A 24,431-nucleotide genomic window follows, 5' to 3' on the forward strand; every position below is an offset into this window, starting at 1 on the left:
GGAAGAATGTGCAAAGTAGAAATAAAAATAATGGGGTGCAAAGGAGCAAAATAAATAAATGAATTAAATACAGTAGGGAAAGAGGTAGTTGTTTGGGCTAAATTATAGGTGGGCTATGTACAGGTGCAGTAATCTGTGAGCTGCTCTGACAGTTGGTGCTTAAAGCTAGTGAGGGAGATAAGTGTTTCCAGTTTCAGAGATTTTTGTAGTTCGTTCCAGTCATTGGCAGCAGAGAACTGGAAGGAGAGGCGGCCAAAGAAAGAATTGGTTTTGGGGGTGACTAGAGAGATATACCAGCTGGAGCGTGTGCTACAGGTGGGAGATGCTATGGTGACCAGCGAGCTGAGATAAGGGGGGACTTTACCTAGCAGGGTCTTGTAGATGACATGGAGCCAGTGGGTTTTGGCGACGAGTATGAAGCGAGGGCCAGCCAACGAGAGCGTACAGGTCGCAATGGTGGGTAGAATATGGGGCTTTGGTGACAAAACGGATTGCACTGTGATAGACTGCATCCAATTTGTTGAGTAGGGTATTGGAGGCTATTTTGTAAATTACATCGCCAAAGTCAAGGATTAGTAGGATGGTCAGTTTTACAAGGGTATGTTTGGCAGCATGAGTGAAGGATGCTTTGTTGCGAAATAGGGGGTGACGAGAGATATACCTGCTGGAGCGTGTGCTACAGGTGGGAGATGCTATGGTGACCAGCGAGCTGAGATAAGGGGGGACTTTACCTAGCAGGGTCTTGTAGATGACATGGAGCCAGTGGGTTTGGCGACGAGTATGAAGCGAGAGCCAGCCAACGAGAGCGTACAGGTCGCAATGGTGGGTAGCATATGGGGCTTTGGTGACAAAACGGATTGCACTGTGATAGACTGCATCCAATTTGTTGAGTAGGGTATTGGAGGCTATTTTGTAAATGACATCGCCAAAGTCGAGGATTAGTAGGATGGTCAGTTTTACAAGGGTATGTTTGGCAGCATGTGTGAAGGATGCTTTGTTGCGAAATAGGAAGCCAATTCTAGATTTAACTTTGGATTGGAGATGTTTGATATGGGTCTGGAAGGAGAGTTTACAGTCTAACCAGACACCTAAGTATTTGTAGTTGTCCACGTATTCTAAGTCAGAGCCGTCCAGAGTAGTGATGTTGGACAGGCGGGTAGGTGCGGGTAGCGATCGGTTGAAGAGCATGCATTTAGTTTCACTTGAATTTAAGAGCAATTGGAGGCCACGGAATGAGAGATGTATGACATTGAAGCTTGCCTAGAGGGTTGTTAACACAGTGTCCAAAGAAGGGCCAGAAGTATACAGAATGGTGTCATCTGCGTAGAGGTGGATCAGAGACTCACCAGCAGCAAGAGCGACCTCATTGATGTATACAGAGAAAAGAGTCGGTCCAAGAATTGAACCCTGTGACACCCCCATAGAGACTGCCAGAGGTCCGGACAGCAGACCCTCAGATTTGACACACTGAACTCTATCAGAGAAGTAGTTGGTGAACCAGGCGAAGCAATCATTTGAGAAACCAAGGCTGTCGAGTCTGCCGATGAGGATGTGGTGATTGACAGAGTCGAAAGCCTTGGCCAGATCAATGAACACGGCTGCACAGTAATGTTTCTTATGGATGGTGGTTAAGATATCGTTTAGGACCTTGAGCGTGGCTGAGGTGCACCCATGACCAGCTCTGAAACCAGATTGCATAGCAGAGAAGGTATGGTGAGATTTGAAATGGTCGGTAATCTGTTTGTTGACTTGGCTTTCGAAGACCTTAGAAAGGCATGGTAGGATAGATATAGGTCTGTAGCAGTTTGGGTCAAGAGTGTTCCGCCCTTTGAAGAGGGGGATGACCGCAGCTGCTTTCCAATCTTTGGGAATCTCAGACGACACGAAAGAGAGGTTGAACAGGCTAGTAATAGGGGTGGCAACAATTTTGGCAGATAATTTTAGAAAGAAAGGGTCCAGATTGTCTAGCCCGGCTGATTTGTAGGGTCCAGATTTTGCAGCTCTTTCAGAACATCAGCTGAACGGATTTGGGAGAAGGAGAAATGGGGAAGGCTTGGGCGAGTTGCTGTGGGGGGTGCAGTGCTGTTGACCGGGGTAGGAGTAGCCAGGTGGAAAGCATGGCCAGCCGTAGAAAAATGCTTATTGAAATTCTCAATTATTGTGGATTTATCAGTGGTAACAGTGTTTCCTATCTTCAGTGCAGTGGGCATCTGGGAGGAGGTGTTCTTATTCTCCATTGACTTTACAGTGTCCCAGAACTTTTTTGAGTTTGTGTTGCAGGAAGCAAATTTCTGCTTGAAAAAGCTAGCTTTGACTTTTCTAACTGCCTGTGTATAATGGTTTCTAGCTTCCCTGAACAGCTGCATATCACGGGGACTCTTTGATGCTAATACAGAACGCCATAGGATGTTTTTGTGTTGGTTAAGGGCAGTCAGGTCTTGGGAGAACCAAGGTCTATATCTGTTCCTGGTGCTAAATTTCTTAAATGAGGCATGTTTATTTCAGATGGTTAGGAAGGCATTTAAAAAAAAATATCCAGGCATCCTCTACTGACGGGATGAGATCAATATCCTTCCAGGATACCCCTGCCAGGTCGATTAGAAAGGCCTGCCTGCTGAAGTGTTTCAGGGAGCGTTTTACAGTGATGAGTGGAGGTCGTTTGACTGCAGACCCATTACGGATGCAGGCAATGAGGCAGTGATCGCTGAGATCTTGGTTGAAGACAGCAGAGGTGTATTTAGAGGGCAAGTTGGTTAGGATGATATCTATGAGGGTGCCCGTGTTTAAGGCTTTGGGGAGGTACCTGGTAGGTTCATTGATAATTTGTGTGAGATTGAGGGCATCAAGATTAGATTGTAGGATGGCTGGGGTGTTAAGCATGTTCCAGTTTAGGTTGCCTAGCAGCACGAGCTCTGAAGATAGATGGGGGGCAATCAGTTCACATATGGTGTCCAGAGCACAGCTGGGGGCAGAGGGTGGTCTATAGCAGGCGGCAACAGTGAGAGACTTGTTTTTAGAGAGGTGGATTTTTAAAAATAGAAGTTCAAATTGTTTGGGTACAGACCTGGATAGTAGGACAGAACTCTGCAGGCTATCTTTGCAGTAGATTGCAACACCGCCCCCTTTGGCAGTTCTATCTTGTCTGAAAATGTTGTAGTTTGGAATTAAAATTTCAGAATTTTTGCTGGTCTTCCTAAGCCAGGATTCAGACACAGCAAGAACATCCGGGTTGACAGAGTGTGCTAAAGCAGTGAATAGAACAAACTTAGGGAGGATTCTTCTAATGTTAACATGCATGAAACCAAGGCTATTACGGTTACAGAAATCGTCAACAGAGAGCGCCTGGGGAATAGGAGTGGAGCTAGGCACTGCAGGGCCTGGATTCACCTCTACATCACCAGAGAAACAGAGGAGGAGTAGAATAAGGGTGCGGCTAAAAGCAATAAGAATTGGTCGTCTAGAACATCTGGAACAGAGAGTAAAAGGAGGTTTCTAGGGGCGATAAAATAGCATCAAGGTATAATGTACAGACAAAGGTATGGTAGGATGTGAATACAGTGGAGGTAAACCTAGGTATTGAGTGATGATGAGAGAGATATTGTCTCTAGAAACATCATTGAAACTTGTGTTGTGTTTTATTAGGCACATTTTTACTACTGAACTTATTTAGACTTGCCATAACAAAGGGGTTGAACACTTACTGACTCAAGACATTTTAGATTGTAATGTTTTATTCATTTCTAAAAATGTTCTACAAAAATTCCACTTTGACATTATGGGGTAGATCAATGACACAATAAAAATGTTAATTTCTGGCTTTACACAACAACATTTAAAGGTAAAAAAATAAAATTTGGAAAAGGTAAAAGGGTGTAAATACTTCCTGAAGGCTGTATATCATTTCCCCCACCATTTTCCATCCTCAATATTAGGAATAAGCAAAGGCTTTGATTTCTGATCAAACAGCTGGAAAATGTGTCTTAGACAACATTTACCAGAAAGAGGGTATTAGAGGGTATTAAAGGGTTTTTGTAAAGGGTATTAGAAATACATCAAAACACAATAATATTAAAGTAAAGACCTCTGGCAACTAATATCAATACTTCTATTTAGTTTAGGAGAAAATATTCTGCCTTCTGTAAGTTTAAGAAACATTAACTTGAGCCTTGTAATTCTGTTACCAAAATATCTTGAACATATCTTGAAGATAACTTGAAGATATTTTGTAATGTCTCACCCTCATGAGGAGGGAGGATAGTAACAATTAAGGGTAGACCTATGAATTAGTTATAGTGTTTTACTGATATCAATTTTGGTTGTGAATTATGAAGTGATTAAAACTCAAAATCTTTAAAGTATAGGATCACCACTTTTTTAAAGAATGTGAAATGTCAGAATAAAAGTAGAGAGAATAATTTATTTCAGTTTTTATTTCTTTCATCACATTCCCAGTGGGTCAGAAATTTGCATACAGTCAATTAGTATTTGGTAGCATTGCCTTTAAAATTGTTTAATTTGGGTCAACCGTTTTGGGTAGCCTTCCACACAATAAGTTGGGTGAATTTTGACCCATTCCTCCTGACAGAGCTGGTGTAACTGAGTCAGGTTTGTAGGCCTCCTTGCTCGCACACACTATTTCAGTTATGCCAACAGATTTTCTATAGGATTGAGGTCAGGGCTTTGTGACGGCCACTCCAATACCTTGACTTTGTTGTCCTTAAGCCATTTTGCCACACCTTTGGAAGTATGCTTGGGGTCATTGTCCATTTGGAAGACCCATTTGCGACCAAGCTTTAACTTCCTGATTGATATCTTGAGATGTTGCTTCAATATATCCACATAATTTTCCTACCTCATGATGCCATCTATTTTGTGAAGTGCACCAGTCCCTCCTGCAGCAAAGCACCACCACAACATGATGCTGCCACCCCCGTGCTTCACGGTTGGAATGGGGTTCTTCGGCTTGCAAGCCTCCCCCTTTTTCCTCCAAACATAACAATGGTCATTTTGGCCAAACAGTTATATTTTTGTTTCATCAGACCAGAGGACATTTCTCCAAAAAGTACAATCTTTGTCCCCATGTGCAATTGCAAACCATAGTCTGGCTTTTTTATGGCGGTTTTGGAGCAGTGGCTTCTTCCTTGCTGAGCCATTCAGGTTATGTCGATATAGGAACGTGGTACCTTCAGGCGTTTGGAAATTACTCCCAAGGATGAACCAGACTTGTGGCTGTCTACAATTTTCTTTCTGAGGTCTTGGCTGATTTCTTTTGTTTTTCCCATGATGTCAAGCAAAGAGGCACTTAGTTTAAAGGTAGGCCTTGAAATTCATCCACAGGTACACCACCAATTGAATCAAATGATGTCAATTAGCCTATCAGAAGCTTCTAAGCCATGACATCATTTTCTGGAATTTTCCAAGCTGTTTAAAGGCACAGTCAACTTAATGTATATAAACTTCTGACCCACTGGAATTGTGATACAGTGAATTATAAGTGAAATAATCTGTCTGTAAACAATTGTTGGAAAAATTACTTGTGTCATGCACAAAGTAGAGGTCCTAACCGACTTGCCAAAACTATATTTTGTTAACAAGAAATGTGTGGAGTGGTTGAACATAAGTGTATGTAAACTTCTGACTTCAACTGTAAGTATTCAGACCCTTTACTCAGTACTTTGTTGAAGCACCTTTGGCAGCGATTACAGCATAGATTCTTCTTCGGTATGACACTACAAGCTTGGCACACCTGTATTTGGGGAGTTTCTCCCATTCTTTTCTGTAGATTCTCTCAAGCTCTGTCAGGTTGGATTGAGAGCTTTGCTGCACAACTGTTTTCAGGTGTCCTCGGGTTCAAGTCCGGGCTCTGGCTGGGCCACTAAAGGACATCCAGAGACTTGTCACGAATCCACTCCTGCATTGTCTTGGCTGAGTGCTTAGCGTCGTTGAACCTTCACCGCAGCCTGAGGTCCTAAGCAGGTTTTCATCAAGGATCTCTCTGTACTTTGCTCCGTTGATCTTTCCCCTTAATCCTGACTAGTCTCCCAGACCCTGCCGCTGAAAAACATCCCCACAGCATGATGCTGCCACCACCATCCTTCACCATAGGGATGGTGCCACGTTTCCTTCAGACGTGACGCTTGGCATTCAGGCCAAAGAGTTTAATCTTGGTTTCATCAGACGAGAGAATATTTTCTCATGGTCTGAGAGTATTTAGGTGCCTGCAGAGATGGTTGTCCTTTGGAAGGTTCTTCCATACCCACAAAGGAACTCTAGAGCTCTGTCAGAGTGACCATGGGGTTCTTGGACACCTCCCTGACCAAGGACCTTCTCCCCGATTACTCAGTTTGGCCGGGCAGCCAGCTCTAGAAAGAGTCATGGTTGTTCCAAACTTCTTCCATTTAAGAATTATGGAGGCCACTGTGTTCTTGGGACCTTCAATGCTGCAGAACATTGTTGGTACCCTTTCCCAGATCTGTGCATCGACACAATCCTTTGTCTGAGCTACGGACAATTCCTTCGACCTTATGGCTTGGTTTTTGCACTGACATGCACTGTCAACTGTGGGACCTTGTATAGACAATTGTGTGCATTTCCAAATCAAGTTGTATAAACATTTCAAGGATGATCAATGTAAACAGGATGCACCTGAGCTCAATTTCGATACTCGTAGGGAAGGGTCTGTATACTTATGTAAATAAGGTATTTATTGTCTTCTTTTTTTTAACCTTTTTTAGCTTTGTCATTAGGAGGTATTGTGTATAGATTGCTGAGGATTTTTTTAAACTATCCATTTTAGAATAAGGCTGTAAACGTAACAAAATGTGGTAAAAGTCAAGGGGTCTGAATACTTTCTGATGGCACTGTAATTTCCTTGAATTGACGTGGAGACAACGTTGATTCAACCAGTGTGTGCCCAGTGGGTTGTTTTATGAACATACTAATTGTTCTATGACAGACTCTTACAACGGTATAGATGAAGAGTCTGAGAAAAAGGCCGCTAAACAAAATCCGAACAACATCCAAAGGAACACTAAGACTGAGAGAGCATGATTAAATATTCTACCACTGCTTAGATTTACAACGGCAAAACTTTTCTGCAGTAAAAAATGAAAGGTGGGAAGGTCCTAATTTATTTATTTGTTAAATCCGATTATAATTAGCAATTTAAATGATGGTGCTACGTTCAAAACAACTATTATGTTCAAATCAGTCCACTGGGACCAATACAACTGGGTGCTTCCTGCCTTTTTCTGCTACACATGCACAAAACCTTGCGATCTCACGAACTGGCCTGCCTATCCCAACAATAACACACAATGTTCTGCCGTGTTTAAATACCAATGAAGTCAGGGATAAGACGCTAGACATATATTGGTCACATTATTACATCATGGGGATTTGATTGACACCAGGCCTATTTTTCTTGACTAGCTTTAAGAGCTGGAATACATTTTCTCTGCTGTCTCCAGCGAGTTGCTCACTCTTCTTTGGCACGTGCATGTGCTGAATTAAGTGTGCATGTAGATTTTTGTATGCGTTTGTATAAGATAAATATGAAAATGTGTTAAAGTTGCACATGACAATAAAACATACAGTGTATTTGGTCAAGTCACAAAAAGTTAGCAGCATTCCCAATTTCTGTTATGTGATGTCTCTGGGCATGCTCTCATATCATTGCTTAGGTCCAGTGTTTCAAAGTTAAAGGCATTAACACTACTACACCAGGTCTAAAAGGACACAGCAGGATGTTGGGGACGAGATCCAACTAACAGAGGTCCAATTACCTGCGTGTGATGAATTCATTTTCCCGGAAGAGAATAAGTGGGGCGGAACCTGAATGTACACTGGAAAACCTGCAACGTGACTCATTTGAATATAGTATGCATAACTTAGGGGGACTGGAAAGTCTCCTCAAATGTTTGGGCAAATGAACATTGTCCTAACAAAACGTCAATGCATAATGCAGAAACATCAATTTATAATTCCTTACAGGTTGACAGAGAGAAATAAAATAAAAGGAGAGCTGTGAAAGAATGTTCCATTAAGTAAAGTAAGCTGCTGCAATACAATAGTAAGGCAGGTGTAAAATGTTGTTATCCACCAAGAAATAACATAGGTGGCATCATATATGCCCACCATGTTTAAAAAAAAAATAATGATTTAAAAATCGAATAATTATTTCCTACCCCAATCATTTATCAAAACGGTAATCAATCACTGATGACAATTACGTACAATTATATTTCATCATTCCACAAAATGTAGATAAATTAGAGAAGACAGCTACCAAAAGCTTTGTTGCTTATTATAAATATAATACATGAATTAGACAAGACTATTTAAAATGTCAATAATAGCAAAAAAAACATATTATTTGGTCTCTACTATGGCACTCCAAATGTTCAGCTCAAAATCTGGTCACTGGCGCCATCTAGTGACTATATCTTCCCTAACACGTTTTATCCCATTTACAGAACGTCATTTTAAATCAAAGCCCTACAATGTTAATGATTCGGTTGATCGCAATAAACAATCCACATGGATTCCATGTACGGTTTTACAGATACATGACAAGTAAGACAGTAAGCCTTTAATTTAGCATTTCTAGGAGTTATAATCACCAGTTTGATACATCTGACATTTGTCCCAGCTCTCTTTAGATATCCCAACCAAAACATAGACAATAAATGCACACTTAATAATTGTATTAACTTAAGTTTTAGCAATCATTGCCATGCCAGTCCCCGCATGCTCAGTCTGAGCAAGTGAAGCAATGTTCTACGTTTATCTTCTACATTCAAAATGAAAGTTATTCTTGAATTTGGTGGTTGTAATACTCAACTTTGACCACTAGATGGAAGCACATCGACATCAATATTTCGGACTTTAGCGGTACTCTGTTCTGTTTAGTAATCACAAGCACGTCACAAAGCTAAACGCTCATTAGCCTCCTTATCGTAACATTATAATATTGCAAATAATTAGAATCGTTGTAATAATATGAAAATATTTGTAGAGCTATGATTCAGAAAGTAGGCTGTTCGACAGGCCAATTATTCAATAGGACTGACATAGACATAGTTTACAGTTCCCTCCTTTAATAATAACTACAGCCTTGTGATGATATCTTTTACATGTGTACCTTTTTAAACTGTCAAATGAGGGCTCTTATTGTGAAGCTTTTATAAATGTTCTGGACACAGAACATTTATGGGCAGCGGTCCCGTTACTTCTGCAAGCGCAACGGATTGTGCACGGGACCCGTATTATGTAAGTCTATGGGTGGACCTTCGTGTGGAATGGGGGACGTTTAAATTGTCAATATTCATCCAGAATGTCTGAAGGGACAGTTATGGCACAATCCCTGTACTTTACCTTTGTTTTGTCGTGTTTGATATGTGGATCATATGGTCTCGTTTCATCTGGCAATGGCACAACTACAGTGAGGTCTGTGGATTATAATGCAACTACAACTGTTACTCCGACTGAGAGACGAGATTCTACAACTAAACCAAGTACTACCCAGAGCAATAAAAGCACCAACGCACCAGCGGTAAGGTTGACATCCACAACGACTTCAAAGGTACTGACAACTACTACTAGACCACCGAAAACGACCACCGCCGCTAACTATAGTTTCAACACAGAAGACCTAAATGAGGGAATCGACAAGAAAGTGGAAAAAAGAGTATGGAACAAAGAACCTGAGGATGAACCACTCGAATTTGGTGAGCAGCATTGAAATGTATTTGCGGATGTAAACTGCAGGTCAACTGCTAAATTAAATATTGAAACAATATTATGCATTATGTGATGTGTTATTATAGACATAGGCTTGACATTGTTGTAGATATTACAGACATTTTTAATAAATTATCTCATGTGTCTTTCAAGTGTAATTCTTTTGGCAGATATCTGACATCTCACTTCTGCATCAAGTAAATGTGTGAAATGTCTGGAAAAAGACACAGTCAGGGCCAGATTACAGAACGGGCTCACAGGGCACGTGCCCCAAGTCCCCAACCTTCAGGGGGGTTGGGGTCATAAGCAATGCCAAAGTGTGTAGAATTTCAGGAAGTTTGCCTTACAATTGCAACAGTTTCTCTCGTCCTCATAGCAAAATATGAATAGTATGAGATGAGCTTTAAAAACAACACATTTCTCTCTGTCCAATGTCAAAATGTGGGAAATTAGCAATCCCCCCCCCCTCCAAAAAAAAGGTTTTCCCCAGGGCCCCAAATGTGGTATTTCAGCCTTGGGCTGCAGCCTATTGGTTAAAAAGCATCTACATATTTATCTTTAATATCTTACATTGAAATCATTTAGACCATGTCCATCAAAAAACAACTCTGAAAACACACATTTGCAAACGAATGGGATAAATAACAACTGTGGAGTGCAAGGCAGGGAAAACACCAGTTACAGGGGGTTGTTATATCTATGCTGCAGTTCTGTGGTCTTGGAAACCAAGTCCAGGGGGTTGGTTCTACAAGTGTTTAGCTTGGGGGTTATCAGGTTGTGATGGGTACCAGCTGTTTTGTAGACACAGATCATCAGAAAACCCCAGAGTTAAACTGGCTGAGTCAGCAATCTACATTCAGTACCAAGACACCATATCTGCATAGCCTGAGAATGTGTTGTGTCGTCCTTATGACGCACATCATACTTTCACATTTGACAATATGCGTCTTTGTTGATGAGACGGTTTGCCTTTTGTAGCCAAGTGGTCCACCAGGAGTGTAAAGGCAGTAAAGAAGCCTAAAAGGATATGGAAGAAAGTCAAGAAAGCCAAAGTCCTACCTAAGAAGCGCAAGCCCAAGGTTGTAAAAAAAAGCAAACCCAAAATCATTGGGCGCCCTTCGCTGCCAGGTGAAGCCAGTGGGACGTATGTATGGGGGAACTTCCCTGAGTGACATGCACAGTATGAGAATGGGTAGATGCCTAATAGACAACATACTGTATACTGTGCAGCACTCTTTTTCCTTACCGTGTACAACGCATGGTACATTTTCATTTCAACTTTTGAAATGCATAAATGACAGACAACTGACATTGGCAGCGTTGCTTGATGACAGAGTAGCTACAGCACTGGCAGTAGTAGAGCAAAACAAAACATTCCCTTGCTTAAATAGTTGTCGTGCTTTTGTTCTCCAGCAACTGACACTAGTCTTCTGTAGTATTTCCTGCCTATCCTCTCTCTCTCTCTCTCTCTCTCTCTCTCTCTCGCGCTCTCCCTCTCTCTCATTACTGCTCAGTGCTGCATGGAAGCCCCTCCCTGTGTGTGTGGTGTGTGTGGGGGGGGGGGCTGGTGCCCCTGATCTGGTTGGAAATGTGGCGGAAAGAGAACTGGAATTACAGGGGCCAGATGGAGAGATATACCTTGAATCAGGAGCCGAGCCAAATAGGAAGTTTGTGTGTAATGCGGCAGAGGGACCGTAAGGCCCCAAAGCAGAGGGACCGTGAGGCCCCAAAGCAGGGGGACCGTGAGGCCCCAAAGCAGGGGGAAGTTATGAGTTTCCCCAGTTTTTCCTCAGAAAAAGGGAGTCTAATGTTTTAAATATTCATGTTGTAGGTTGGCTGATCTGCCAAGCTGTTTTTCATCATGACTAATGTACTGGTAAAATGATGATGAGTAACCCCAAAGGCCACTGGATAGTTTGCTGTAGTATCTAAACTGCATTCGGAAAATTGTCTCTCTTCAACTGGTGCCACTGAAGAAACTATACAAATTGTTGAGGTTAGGCATGATTTAATGCATAAAGATTATACAATGTTTCCTATGCTCTAAATAGGATGTAAACTGAATAGGATAGCTCTAAGAAATCATTGACTCCTTGTGTTTGCCAATTCTCCTAACACAAATAGTATAGGAGTAAAAACACAATTTTCATAAAAACGACTAAACCATTGTTGACATGAGGTTAATGTCTTTGGCATCACTTCACTAGTTCAGTAGATCAGTTGCCTACTTTACTTGGCAGACTACTCTCAACAAAGTTTGAGTAGTTTTAAACAATTAGCTCTTGGAGCAGAGCAATGCTCTCTGTCACAATGACCCCCGTGGAGAGATCCTGCAGGCCTCTAAGGCAAAAGGGTATTAGGGTTTTAAGAGAGACCACTCACAGCCCTAACACAGGAACTAGTGTTTAGAGGACCAGTCGACCAGGCTTAGCTCCTCAGACAATGAGCGCCTGTCTGTTCCTCGCATGGAAACGCAGGAAGTCTCTCTTTCCTGCACGCTTCTGCATCTCTTCATCGCTTTCCCTCTCACTCTCTTTCATGCTCAAATACCTTAGAGAATTGCGCCTGTATGCACCCACTGGACACTCACTGGTTGAATCAACGTTGTTTCCACCATCTTGGAATAGATGTTGAATTGACATCTGTGCCCAGTGGACAGTCTCTCAATCTCCCTTCTACTATGGCTCCTGTCAAGGCATTCCCATGGGACATGTCATGTTCATGGACAGCTTTCTTACACGTTAGATCCATTTCTTCTCTGCAAGTCAATATTTGACGTGTGTGTGAGTGACCTTGTTCTCCTCGGTGACCTTGTTCTCCTTACGTGACTGTCAGAGTGCCCTCCGCTGGGGCTGGAGTCTCTGAGGGTGAAGGACCCACAGCTGCGGGCCTCGTCCTACAAGCGCCGGGGACTTGGACCTCACCGCGGTCGACTCAATATCCAGGTGAGACCAAGACCTAGTCTACGGGTCTCTCACCACTGTTAGCAAACACAACAAATGTTACTGCCATTCTTAACATTTTTCATCCATGCATTATTCTGTGGTAATCACCTCTCCAGCTTGTGTTTAGATTTGTAAAATGCACTTTGTAAATCAAATCTGTTTGTCTGGGTAGTCGGGTATCGAGGACGGGGACATCTATGACGGGGCCTGGTGCGCCCAGTATGAGGATAAGAAACAGTGGCTGGAGGTGGATGCCCGGCGCCCCACGCGCTTCACCGGGGTCATCCTGCAGGGACGCAGCTCAATCTGGAGGTCAGTGGAGGTCACGGCACATGTTCACCAAGCCCCCATTGTGCAGTGATGTAGCCATAGCAATGAATTGTATGTATTGTAAATGTCGTATGGACATTGCTAAATAGTTGCGCCTGTCTTTCCTAACAGTTGGGACTTCATACTCACCTACAAGGTCCAGTTCAGTAATGACACTCTGGTCTGGCAGCCAGCTATGAATGGGACTAAAGAGGCAGTGAGTTGATTCCGTACAATACATTAAAATGTTACTTTCACTGCAAAATTCAGATATTCCACCCATTTTTATATCTTGAATAGCTTACTACTTTATTCCTCATTACCCAATTGTAAAGTTGCTGTATCACATCCGGCCGTGATTGGGAGTGCCATTGGGCGGGCCACAATTGGTCCAGCGTCGTCCGGATTTGGCCGTCATTGTAAATAAGAATTTGTTCTTAAATGACTTGCCAAGTTAAATAAAGGTTCAATTAAAAAATAAATAATTAAAAAATAAAATAATTTTAAAATAAAATAAATCATTATGTGGTCCAGTGAGGTATTCATATCTACCGTGCTCTGACATCATTGACCAATGACATTCCACTGCCTGTTGGCAAGCTGACCATGGCGCTGACAGTTTGCCCTGGCCAAAGCTGACTCCACTGTGCCAACCTTGCCAACCTTGCCAACCCACAAGCCTTACTCTCTATGGGCACACTGTGGCAGATTGCACCATCTAGTTACCAGTCTGTGTCACTGGTTTGGCAAAGAGGTAGAGTGAAAATGTGACTGGCAGAGAGACGGAAACTGCAAAATTGGAAGTAATTGTATCATCTATTAAAGATGCAGTCTGCAATTCGAGAAACAATAAATAAATACTTCATTGAATATGAAGTCATCTCTTCATAGAGCATGACCTATCTCCACTATTGGCTTTTTCCTGTACTCTAGGTATTTGAGGGGAACCAGGATACTGAAACTCCAGTGTTGGCCCTATTTAATGAGTCGGCCACAGTGGCGCGCTACATCCGTATCAATCCACAGAGCTGGTACGAGAACGGAACTATCTGTCTGAGAGCTGAGGTTCTGGGCTGTACCCTACCAGGTTTGTCCACCGCCATCATCACAACATCCTCCCAACACTAGATTAAGACACAGGAACCATAACCTCAACAGCATTCAAATGTCATTGCATTTCCATTATGTTGCGTCTTGCCCCTCCTGTAGATCCTAACAACATCTACGCTTGGCAGCAGACAGAGCAAGGCACCAAAGACAAGCTGGACTTCAGACACCACAACTACAAGGAGATGAGGAAAGTAAGTGCTGAAGTGGAGACCTTCAGCACTCACCCATAGGCTATGGGCACTCACCTTCACAGCCATACATCAACGCAACTATATCCTGTTCTCTTCCAACAACAACTTCCAACAACTCTTCCACCAATAAGAATATAGCAGCAACTCTCAACTGGTGGTGTGGGAAATTTGGGTCGCGAGAGGTTTCGAATGGGTTGCTTGTGTCTGAGAGCATTATCATTATCATTCCAAACAACTGATTCGCCATATTTTAGAACTACACAAGAGTGACATAGAAAATAATACAATTTCTCATTTAAAAAAATCCTACGCTGGCTCAGATTTTGTGATGTTGTGAATTATGAACACAGCAGCAGGGACATGGCATGCAACAGTTAGCATAGAAACTTCCTCCATTCACTTCAATCTACTCTCTGGCGCTTGACTGAGTCTGTCCTGGAAGCAGAGGGTTTCTGGTTGGAGCTTCCTCCCCCAGTCTCACCAAAAAACAAATATTATTAGTGTTTTTTTCTTCTCCTCACTACACTGCCACTACTGCTCAGTAAAGAGCTTGAGGTGAGTCTGACCGGTAGGATGTAACATTAGGCTCGTGTCCACACATACAAACACACCGCACTACACATACCGCACTACACACACAGCACTACACACACCACACTACACATACCGCACTACACACACCGCACTACACATATCGCACTACACACACCGCACTACACATACACACGCACCGCACTACACATACCACATTACACATACCGCACTACACATACCGCACTACACATACACACACACCGCACTACACATACCGCACTACACACACCGCACTACACACACCGCACTACACATACCGCACTACACATACACACACACCGCACTACACACACCGACTACACATACCGCACTACACACACCGCACTACACATACCGCACTACACATACCGCAATAAACATACCACACTACACATACCACACTACACATACCGCACTACACATACCACACTACACATACCACATTACACATACCGCACTACACATACCGCACTACACATACACACACACCGCACTACACACACCGCACTACACATACCGCACTACACATACCGCACTACACACACCGCACTACACATACCGCACTACACATACCGCACTACACACACAGCACTACACACACCACACTACACATACCACACTACACACACCGCACTACACATATCGCACTACACATACACACGCACCGCACTACACATACCACATTACACATACCGCACTACACATACCGCACTACACATACACACACACCGCACTACACACACCGCACTACACATACCGCACTACACACACCGCACTACACATACCGCACTACACATACCGCACTACACACACCGCACTACACATACCCGCACTACATATACCGCACTACACACACCTCACTACACACACCGCACTACACACACCGCACTACACACACCGCACCACACATACTGCAATAAACATACAGCACTACACACATCGCACTTCACATACCGCACTACACACACCGCACTACACATACCGCACTACACACACCACACTATACACACCGCACTACACACACCGCACTACACATACCGCACTTCCCCCCATGTGCTCAGCAAACTAAACCAAGACTTTGTAGACAGTTGTAGACAAACTGTACTGTACATACTGATGCATCCTTCTCAGTCACACTTAACCGTCATAAGGCAGTGTAACTCAATCCATTCCTGGTGGACCCCCCAGATGCAAAAATATATATTCCTCCCAAATATGTGCATACACTGGGGGTCCCACAGGAATGGAAGTCTTATACCCAACCAGACAACACCATAACTCTGTCCCTCCTCAGCTCATGAAATCAGTGACCGAGGCCTGCCCTGACATCACACACATCTACAGCATTGGGAAAAGTCACATGGGTCTCAAGATGTACGTCATGGAGATCTCCGACCACCCTGGAAAGCATGAGCTGGGTGAGTAGATATAGGCCTATTACACGTTATGAAGTTTTAGCATAAGGTAATGCTACATAGCTTACAGCCTGGCCTCATAGACTAGACGTAACAAATTAAATGTAAATCAGGGACACTCAAATTAGAATGATATGTTTAGTATGGTTACATAAGACAGAAGGTTACTTAAAAAATAATAAAGTTGGGTGGGTGGGTGTATAACTCGAATGTCTAGCAAGCCAAAGGTTGCATGTTCAAATTTCATCACGGACAACTTTTGCATTATAGCATCTTTGCAACTACATATGTATGTTAGCTAACCCTTCCCCTAAAACGTAACCCGTAGCATTAGCGCCAGCCAACTAGCCACCTAGCTAACGTTAGCGACAACAAATTGTAATTCGTAACCTGTCATACGTTTTGCTAATTCATAAAATATTGTACGAATTGCAATTCACAACATACACTACATGACCAAAAGTATGTGGACACCTGCTCGTCGAACATCTCATTCCAAAAATCATGGGCATTAATATGGAGTTGGTCCCCCCCTTTGCTGCTATAACAACCTCCACTCTTCTGGGAAGGCTTGCCACTAGATGTTGGAACATTGCTGCAGAGACTTGCTTCCTTTCAGCCACAAGAGCTTTAGCGAGGTTGGGTGCTGATGTTGGTCAATTAGGCCTGGCTATCAATCAGCGTTCCAATTCATCCCAAAGGTGTTCGATGGGTTGAGGTCAGGGCTTTGTGCAGGCCAGTCAAGTTCTTCCACACTGATCTCGACAAACCATTTCTGTATGGGCCTCGCTTTGTGCACAGGGGCATTATCATGCTGAAACAGGAAAGGGCCTTCCCCAAACTTTTGCTTAGCCCGAACCATGAAAAACAGCACCAGACCATTATTCCTCCTGCACCAAACTTTAGTTGGCACTATGCATTGGGGTAGGTAGCGCTCTCCTGGCATCTGCCAAACCCAGATTTGTCTGCCAGACGGTTAAGCGTGATTCATCACTCTAGGGAACGTGTTTCCACTGCTCAAGAGTCCAATGGCGGCGAGCTTTATACCACTTTATGAAGATTGCATGGATGTGTGCTCGATTTTATACTCCTGTCAGCAACGGGTGTGGATGAAATAGCGGAATCCACTAATTTGAAGGTGTGTCCTCATACTTTTGTATATATAGTGTATCATACGAATTGTAATTCGTAACATATCATAGGAAAAGGATGACAGACATCCACAAATTAACACATATCATACCAAATGTAACATATCATACTAATTGGAGTGTCCTGGATTTACATTTACTATGTAAAGTCCAGGTTGGAACTTATCTGCAATGCCACTGCTATAGTACTTTGTACAGTATGCTCTCAGAGACTGGAGTCAACCCTTGTTCACTCTGACATGTCTAAAGTGTTTGCTTTGGACTCATTGACCACGCTCGGCGCCCATTGAGCCGGTCTACCAGCTCTGGCAACCACTAATACCCCTTGCCGCCAGAACTCATAATGGGAGAGGGAGCCAGGAATGCCATAGACAGAGAACTGGTTTGCCTGTGCACTGGAAAATAAGGAGAAGCCGTTTTCAAACGGGGTGACTAGTCTTAAAATCACAATTTAGAATATTGGCTTGTTTTTTTGAAGAGAATAAAAGCGTTGAATGTTTTTTGTCTGTCCAACTTGACCTAATTCTGTTGTTAACCTTATCCTCCTGGCAGAGGATAAGCCAGACTAGTTTAAATTTTCCACTGGCAAAGTCCTTTGCCTTTTCATCCCATGTGCCAGTATGTACAATGTGAACTCACAGTCAGTGGGTTCATGGTGATGTGCTTTGTTTCTTTTTTGGGGGGGGGGGGGGGGTGCTTTCCTATTTTATCAAACCCCAAATGTTTTGCTGTGACACAAGGCTTTAGGTGTGATGCACGGATACTGTAAAAACTGACCGTACAATTCATTTCATGGCTGTGAAAAAAAAATACAGGCAAGATCAACCTAAAGGAGAAGACAGAAATGTAAATAGTTTATGGGAGGGTGTCTGAGGTGCTTGTTCTCCAAAGAATGTACTCTGTGTTTTACATGCTTTGACGCAGTCAGGACCTGAGCCATTCAGACTCTCTGGACAGGTGTTTTCTATCAACAATGCATTCATTCTGTGGTTAAGACTAGGGGCCTTATTTCAACCGGAACAGTAACCATGACTCCATATCCATTCCCGCTGTGTTATGAGAACACAGTTTTAAACCAACGTGGAATAGACTTTGCATTAATGTCTGTGCCCAGTGGAAGCATATTTTTTAGTCTTACAGTATCTCAGAGATCCAGTTAGTAGCTTTGACTTCATTGGTCATCTAGGGACAGAATTCTAATCGTTGTCATGAGATTTGAGATTTGTATTTTCTTATTTAGATCTAACTATGATTTGAATGGGTGGTTTGTGTGGTGTGAGTTAGAAAGGGGAGGTTAAAAAAACGTCCTCGGGAACATTGCACTCGGAACCTACAGAAGCCCCTTAAGCATTAGGAGCAAACGTGGCTTGTGCTCCTCCAAAGCCGAGAGTAATCTCCCAAGCAAATCATAATTTTTCAAATAAATGATTAAGTCTGCACCAGGTCGTTAAGTTAGATTCAGTCCAATCACACCAGTGTTTTGTTATGTTTGCCAGGTAAAAGCCACCGTTTTAAATGCTTGTTGATTGAATTTACACCCAGCCATATCTCTTTGGGCCCGCCCTGGAAACGTTGTTCCTTGACTCATGGGAAGTGGCTCAAGGGAAGTGGTCAAAAACCACAAAGCTATCTAGGGAGGATGTGCTGGATATCAGAACTGTCTGCCAGTGGATTATATAAGGGTAAACTAGAGCAGCATGGAATAATAGCTTCTAACCTAATGGTCACAACCAATGATGTACTGTATATTAACCCTGGATTGCTATGTTTTGGCCATTGATAGACTTTGAAGCCACTGGTCGGCCATATTGGCACTACACCGTAGGAGATCTATTTCAACATTGGGGGAGTGCCAAGATGGAGGCCAGGTGGCTTCAACACAGCGCCACCTATCAGTCATCTAGTGCATACATAAATCATTGGTCATAACAACTTTTGTGTCCACTGCTATGCTGTGTTTACATATGTGCTTTGTCTCCCTCTGCAGGCGAGCCAGAGTTCCGCTATGTGGCTGGCATGCATGGGAATGAAGCCCTGGGCCGGGAGCTGCTGCTCAACCTGATGCAGTATATCTGTCAGGAGTACAAACTGGGAAACCAACGCATCGTCCGGCTGGTCAAGGAGACACGCATCCACTTGCTGCCATCCATGAACCCCGATGGTTATGAAATGGCCTTCAAGAAGGTCTCAGAACACATGTTATAACATGTTTTGTTGTAATATAATATATTATACTGTTATTACTGAGAGTATCTTTTAATGCTCAACATTACTGGTCAAATATACTTTAACCATTCAAAGAGGCCCATGTTGACCTCTGACCCTTCTCTCATCCCAGGGTTCCGAGTTGGCGGGGTGGGCGCTCGGTCGCTATAGCTACCAGGGCATCGACATGAACCACAACTTTGCTGACCTGAACAAAGTCATGTGGGATGCTATTGAATTTGACTTCCAAAATAATGATAAGTCCAAACTCATCAACCACTACATCCCCATACCAGAGTACTATACCTCAGAGGACGCCTTTGTAAGTTGACATTTAGAATTCACATGCATTCTTTAAATCACCAAATAGTATCCACTCTATGATATTGTGTTAGAGAATTGGGGAAAATCAAGAATGTAAACATTTTCTTAAATCTATCTGCAAAAAGATGATTCTGCAATAATTGGCTTTAAAGTTCGGAACCCTCAATGATTTAAATGGTATTCTTTTGAACGAAACATGAATTGCCGTATTTAGAGTACTATATAGGTAAAGAACATTGAACAGAACAAGGCTATGTCAATAATTCAATTTTGACAAAAATGCACATACAGTGCCATGCGAAAGTATTCGGCCCCCTTGAACTTTGTGACCTTTTGCCACATTTCAGGCTTCAAACATAAAGATATAAAACTGTATTTTTTTGTGAAGAATCACCAACAAGTGGGACACAATCATGAAGTGGAACAACATTTATTGGATATTTCAAACTTTTTTAACAAATCAAAAACTGAAAAATTGGGCGTGCAAAATTATTCAGCCCCTTTACTTTCAGTGCAGCAAACTCTCTCCAGAAGTTCAGTGAGGATCTCTGAATGATCCAATGTTGACCTAAATGACTAATGATGATAAATACAATCCACCTGTGTGTAATCAAGTCTCCGTATAAATGCACCTGCACTGTGATAGTCTCAGAGGTCCGTTAAAAGCGCAGAGAGCATCATGAAGAACAAGGAACACACCAGGCAAGTCCGAGATACTGTTGTGAAGAAGTTTAAAGCCGGATTTGGATACAAAAAGATTTCCCAAGCTTTAAACATCCCAAGGAGCACTGTGCAAGCGATAATATTGAAATGGAAGGAGTATCAGACCACTGCAAATCTACCAAGACCTGGCCTTCCCTCTAAACTTTCAGCTCATACAAGGAGAAGACTGATCAGAGATGCAGCCAAGAGGCCCATGATCACTCTGGATGAACTGCAGAGATCTACAGCTGAGGTGGGAGACTCTGTCCATAGGACAACAATCAGTCGTATATTGTACACATCTGGCCTTTATGAAAGAGTGGCAAGAAGAAAGCCATTTCTTAAAGATATCCATAAAAGTGTTGTTTAAAGTTTGCCACAAGCCACCTGGGAGACACACCAAACATGTGGAAGAAGGTGCTCTGGTCAGATGAAACCAAAATTGAATTTTTTGGCAACAATGCAAAACGTTATGTTTGGCGTAAAAGCAACACACCATCCCCACTGTCAAACACGGTGGTGGCAGCATCATGGTTTGGGCCTGCTTTTCTTCAGCAGGGACAGGGAAGATGGTTAAAATTGATGGGAAGATGGATGGAGCCAAATACAGGACCATTCTGGAAGAAAACCTGATGGAGTCTGCAAAAGACCTGAGACTGGGACGGAGATTTGTCTTCCAACAAGACAATGATCCAAAACATAAAGCAAAATCTACAATGGAATGGTTCAAAAATAAACATATCCAGGTGTTAGAATGGCCAAGTCAAAGTCCAGACCTGAATCCAATCGAGAATCTGTGGAAAGAACTGAAAACTGCTGTTCACAAATGCTCTCCATCCAACCTCACTGAGCTCGAGCTGTTTTGCAAGGAGGAATGGGAAAAAATTTCAGTCTCTCGATGTGCAAAACTGATAGACATACCCCAAGCGACTTACAGCTGTAATCACAGCAAAAGGTGGCGCTACAAAGTATTAACTTAAGGGGGCTGAATAATTTTTCAGTTTTTGTATTTGTTAAAAAAGTTTGAAATATCCAATAAATGTCGTTCCACTTCATGATTGTGTCCCACTTGTTGTTGATTCTTCACAAAAAAATACAGTTTTATATCTTTATGTTTGAAGCCTGAAATGTGGCAAAAGGTCGCAAAGTTCAAGGGGGCCGAATACTTTCGCAAGGCACTGTACTGTGTAACCTTATACAATCAAGCTCTTGATTTGTCATGTAGCAATATCCTTGAGAATGTCAAAACTATCCCACATAGAATATAAACCATTTCAATTGTTGTACTTCACTATAATGTTTGAATGTATTATTCCTGTGGCATTGACCTATATCCAATAGGTGGCCTTAGAGACGCGTGCTGTCATTAACTGGATGCAGAACATCCCGTTCGTATTAAGTGCCAACCTCCACGGGGGTGAACTGGTGGTCACCTACCCCTTCGACAGGACTGAAGACTGGGCACCTCACGATGACACCCCTACACCGGACAATAGTTTCTTCCGCTGGCTGGCCACGGTCTATGCCAGCACCAACCAGGTCATGTCAAATCCAGACCGCCGGCCTTGTCACAATGAAAACTTCCAACGCTACAACAACATCATCAATGGAGCCAACTGGCACACGGTCCAAGGAAGTGAGAATTCCACCGCTTTTATGGTCATCCATTTTGTGATCTTGTTCATCTCATCATTGTCTTTGAAAAGCAGGGTATTGTACTGTCATTTCAAGTACCATTTTAAGATTTACATTCTTGATTATTTCCCTGAAATCTATTCCAGGCATGAATGATTTCAGCTATCTACACACCAACTGCTTCGATGTGACAGTGGAGTTGTCCTGTGATAAGTTCCCCCATGCCAGTGAGCTGCCCATCGAGTGGGAGAACAACAAAGAGTCTTTACTGATCTACATGGAGCAGGTCCGTCCATCAATAATGTCTAATACAGTTTAAACACAGCATGATGGTGTTGTTGATCTCTAGATTTTTGCTTTGTATTGAAGGTCCACAGAGGACTCAAGGGTGTGATCAGAGACAAAGACACAGAGGCTGGCATTGCAGATGCCATAATCAAAGTGGATGACATCGACCACCATATTAGATCAGGTGGGCTTTCTCCCTCCTCACATGCAAAAACAATTCACATCAGTAAATGATTCAAGAAAACCTCAAAATTATGTCGTAAAATTGCACCTAGAGGGCACTGCAGGAATATGTTACGAAAGGTGTAGGCCAGAGAAGCCTACCACTAACCAGTAGCCATTTTGTGTCCTGCCTCTCCTGCAGTTGCTGACGGGGACTATTGGCGCCTGCTAAACCCGGGCGAGTACGAGGTCACGGTGAGTGCCGAGGGCTACAACCCATCCACACGTATGTGCCGTGTGATGTACGAGCATTACCCCACCATATGTGACTTCCGCCTCACCAAGACCCCCAAACAGAGGCTGAAGGAGATCCTGGCCAAGGGAGGCAAGCTCCCCAAAGACCTGCAGCTGAGGCTACGACAGCTGCGTCTGAGGAAACTGAGGGCCAGCACCAAGGCCATCAACAGTAGGCGTGCGGCTGCTAGCAGGAAGGCACGGGGGTCGTGATGTCTTTGGTGAACCAATCACAACACACTTTTTCTGGAGGGTTGTTGTATTTAATTGGCTCGTGAGGGAAGTTCCTGGTTTAACACAGCTTTGAAGTCTGTACACCATGTGGGCAGTTCTGTAAGGCTAGCCTACTGGGATACAAAATAAAATGTTAATGTAAAATGCATTGTACTTCCAGTATGGTTTAGTGATATATTTTTGAAGAAAGGGCCAGATTGTATTTAGATATTTGAATGAAATTAGAGCAAATAATTGCAAGGTGATTTTGAATTAAAATACCCTTTCAAACTTGTATAACAGGAAAAAATATTATTTTTTCTTGAAGAACCTAGTTTAGTTACAACAACAAACCAAGTGGAATGATGCTGTTCAAATCCACCGTTGGGTAGATATACCACTATTCAAGTAAAATTCATGCCACAAATTACAGACCAAACTCAAGCTGAGACTAAAATGACTCATGCATCATGTCATAGAGACAAGAGCTCTGCTGTTACAGTCTGGAACTGATGAGAGTTCTACATGAGATATTTTAAATCTATTCAAATGAAATGTTATGATTTCTAATGTTTGTCTTTCTTTGGTTCATTTTTGTACTACCAAAATGAAATGCTGGCATTTGGATGTCCTTGCAAGCCAAGAGACAATGTTATGAATGGATCACAAATAAAGCTTTACTTATAAACACCAATAGTTCAAAGTCAAACCCATGTCTTGTTTTCTGTGGAATTGCATATCCTGTTGCCGTGGTCGTCCTCCATGGCGTTTGAGGCTGACAAAGCGACACCACAGGGTAGTGATCAGGGATAGGACGACACAGGCCAGTGCCACGGAAACGCCCACCCACATCACCACCGACAGCTGCCCGCTTCTCTGCCAACGAGGAATCATGTGCAGCAGGGAAGGAAAATGCATTTAACATGTTCAAAGAATATTGGAAAAATGTACTTTTCTAAATTCTTAGTGTAATTCTTAAAAGCAAACCTTTACCTGTCCAGGCTGTGTTTTGTGTTGGTGACAATTCATTGTTAAAAGTAAAAACATGAGCCAAGTTTATTTCAATATCCTTCTACAGTACACCGTGTGCAGAACCTTGCACGAGAAAAAGACCCACTGGGCACACACTTGTAGAATCAGCGTTGTTTCCACGTCATTTACAGGAAAACACAT

At 42.8% G+C, this 24,431-nt stretch overlaps 1 protein-coding gene across 1 annotated transcript; it reads left to right on the forward strand.

The window, feature by feature from the left end:
• The first annotated feature begins 9,241 nt into the window (after positions 1–9,241).
• Positions 9,242–23,952, forward strand: cpxm1b (carboxypeptidase X (M14 family), member 1b). Its single transcript, XM_064973901.1, has 13 exons — positions 9,242–9,728; positions 12,577–12,686; positions 12,859–12,998; positions 13,128–13,212; positions 13,929–14,082; positions 14,205–14,296; positions 16,164–16,287; positions 19,423–19,619; positions 19,774–19,962; positions 22,008–22,302; positions 22,448–22,587; positions 22,671–22,773; positions 22,954–23,952. Exons 1-13 carry the CDS (start codon positions 9,335–9,337, stop codon positions 23,256–23,258), a joined length of 2,328 nt encoding a protein of 775 aa, XP_064829973.1. The 5' UTR covers positions 9,242–9,334; the 3' UTR covers positions 23,259–23,952.
• Positions 23,953–24,431: the final 479 nt, after the last annotated feature.

The sequence above is a fragment of the Oncorhynchus masou genome, chromosome 9 (assembly GCF_036934945.1).
Source record: "Oncorhynchus masou masou isolate Uvic2021 chromosome 9, UVic_Omas_1.1, whole genome shotgun sequence".
Taxonomy (NCBI): Eukaryota; Metazoa; Chordata; class Actinopteri; order Salmoniformes; family Salmonidae; genus Oncorhynchus; species Oncorhynchus masou.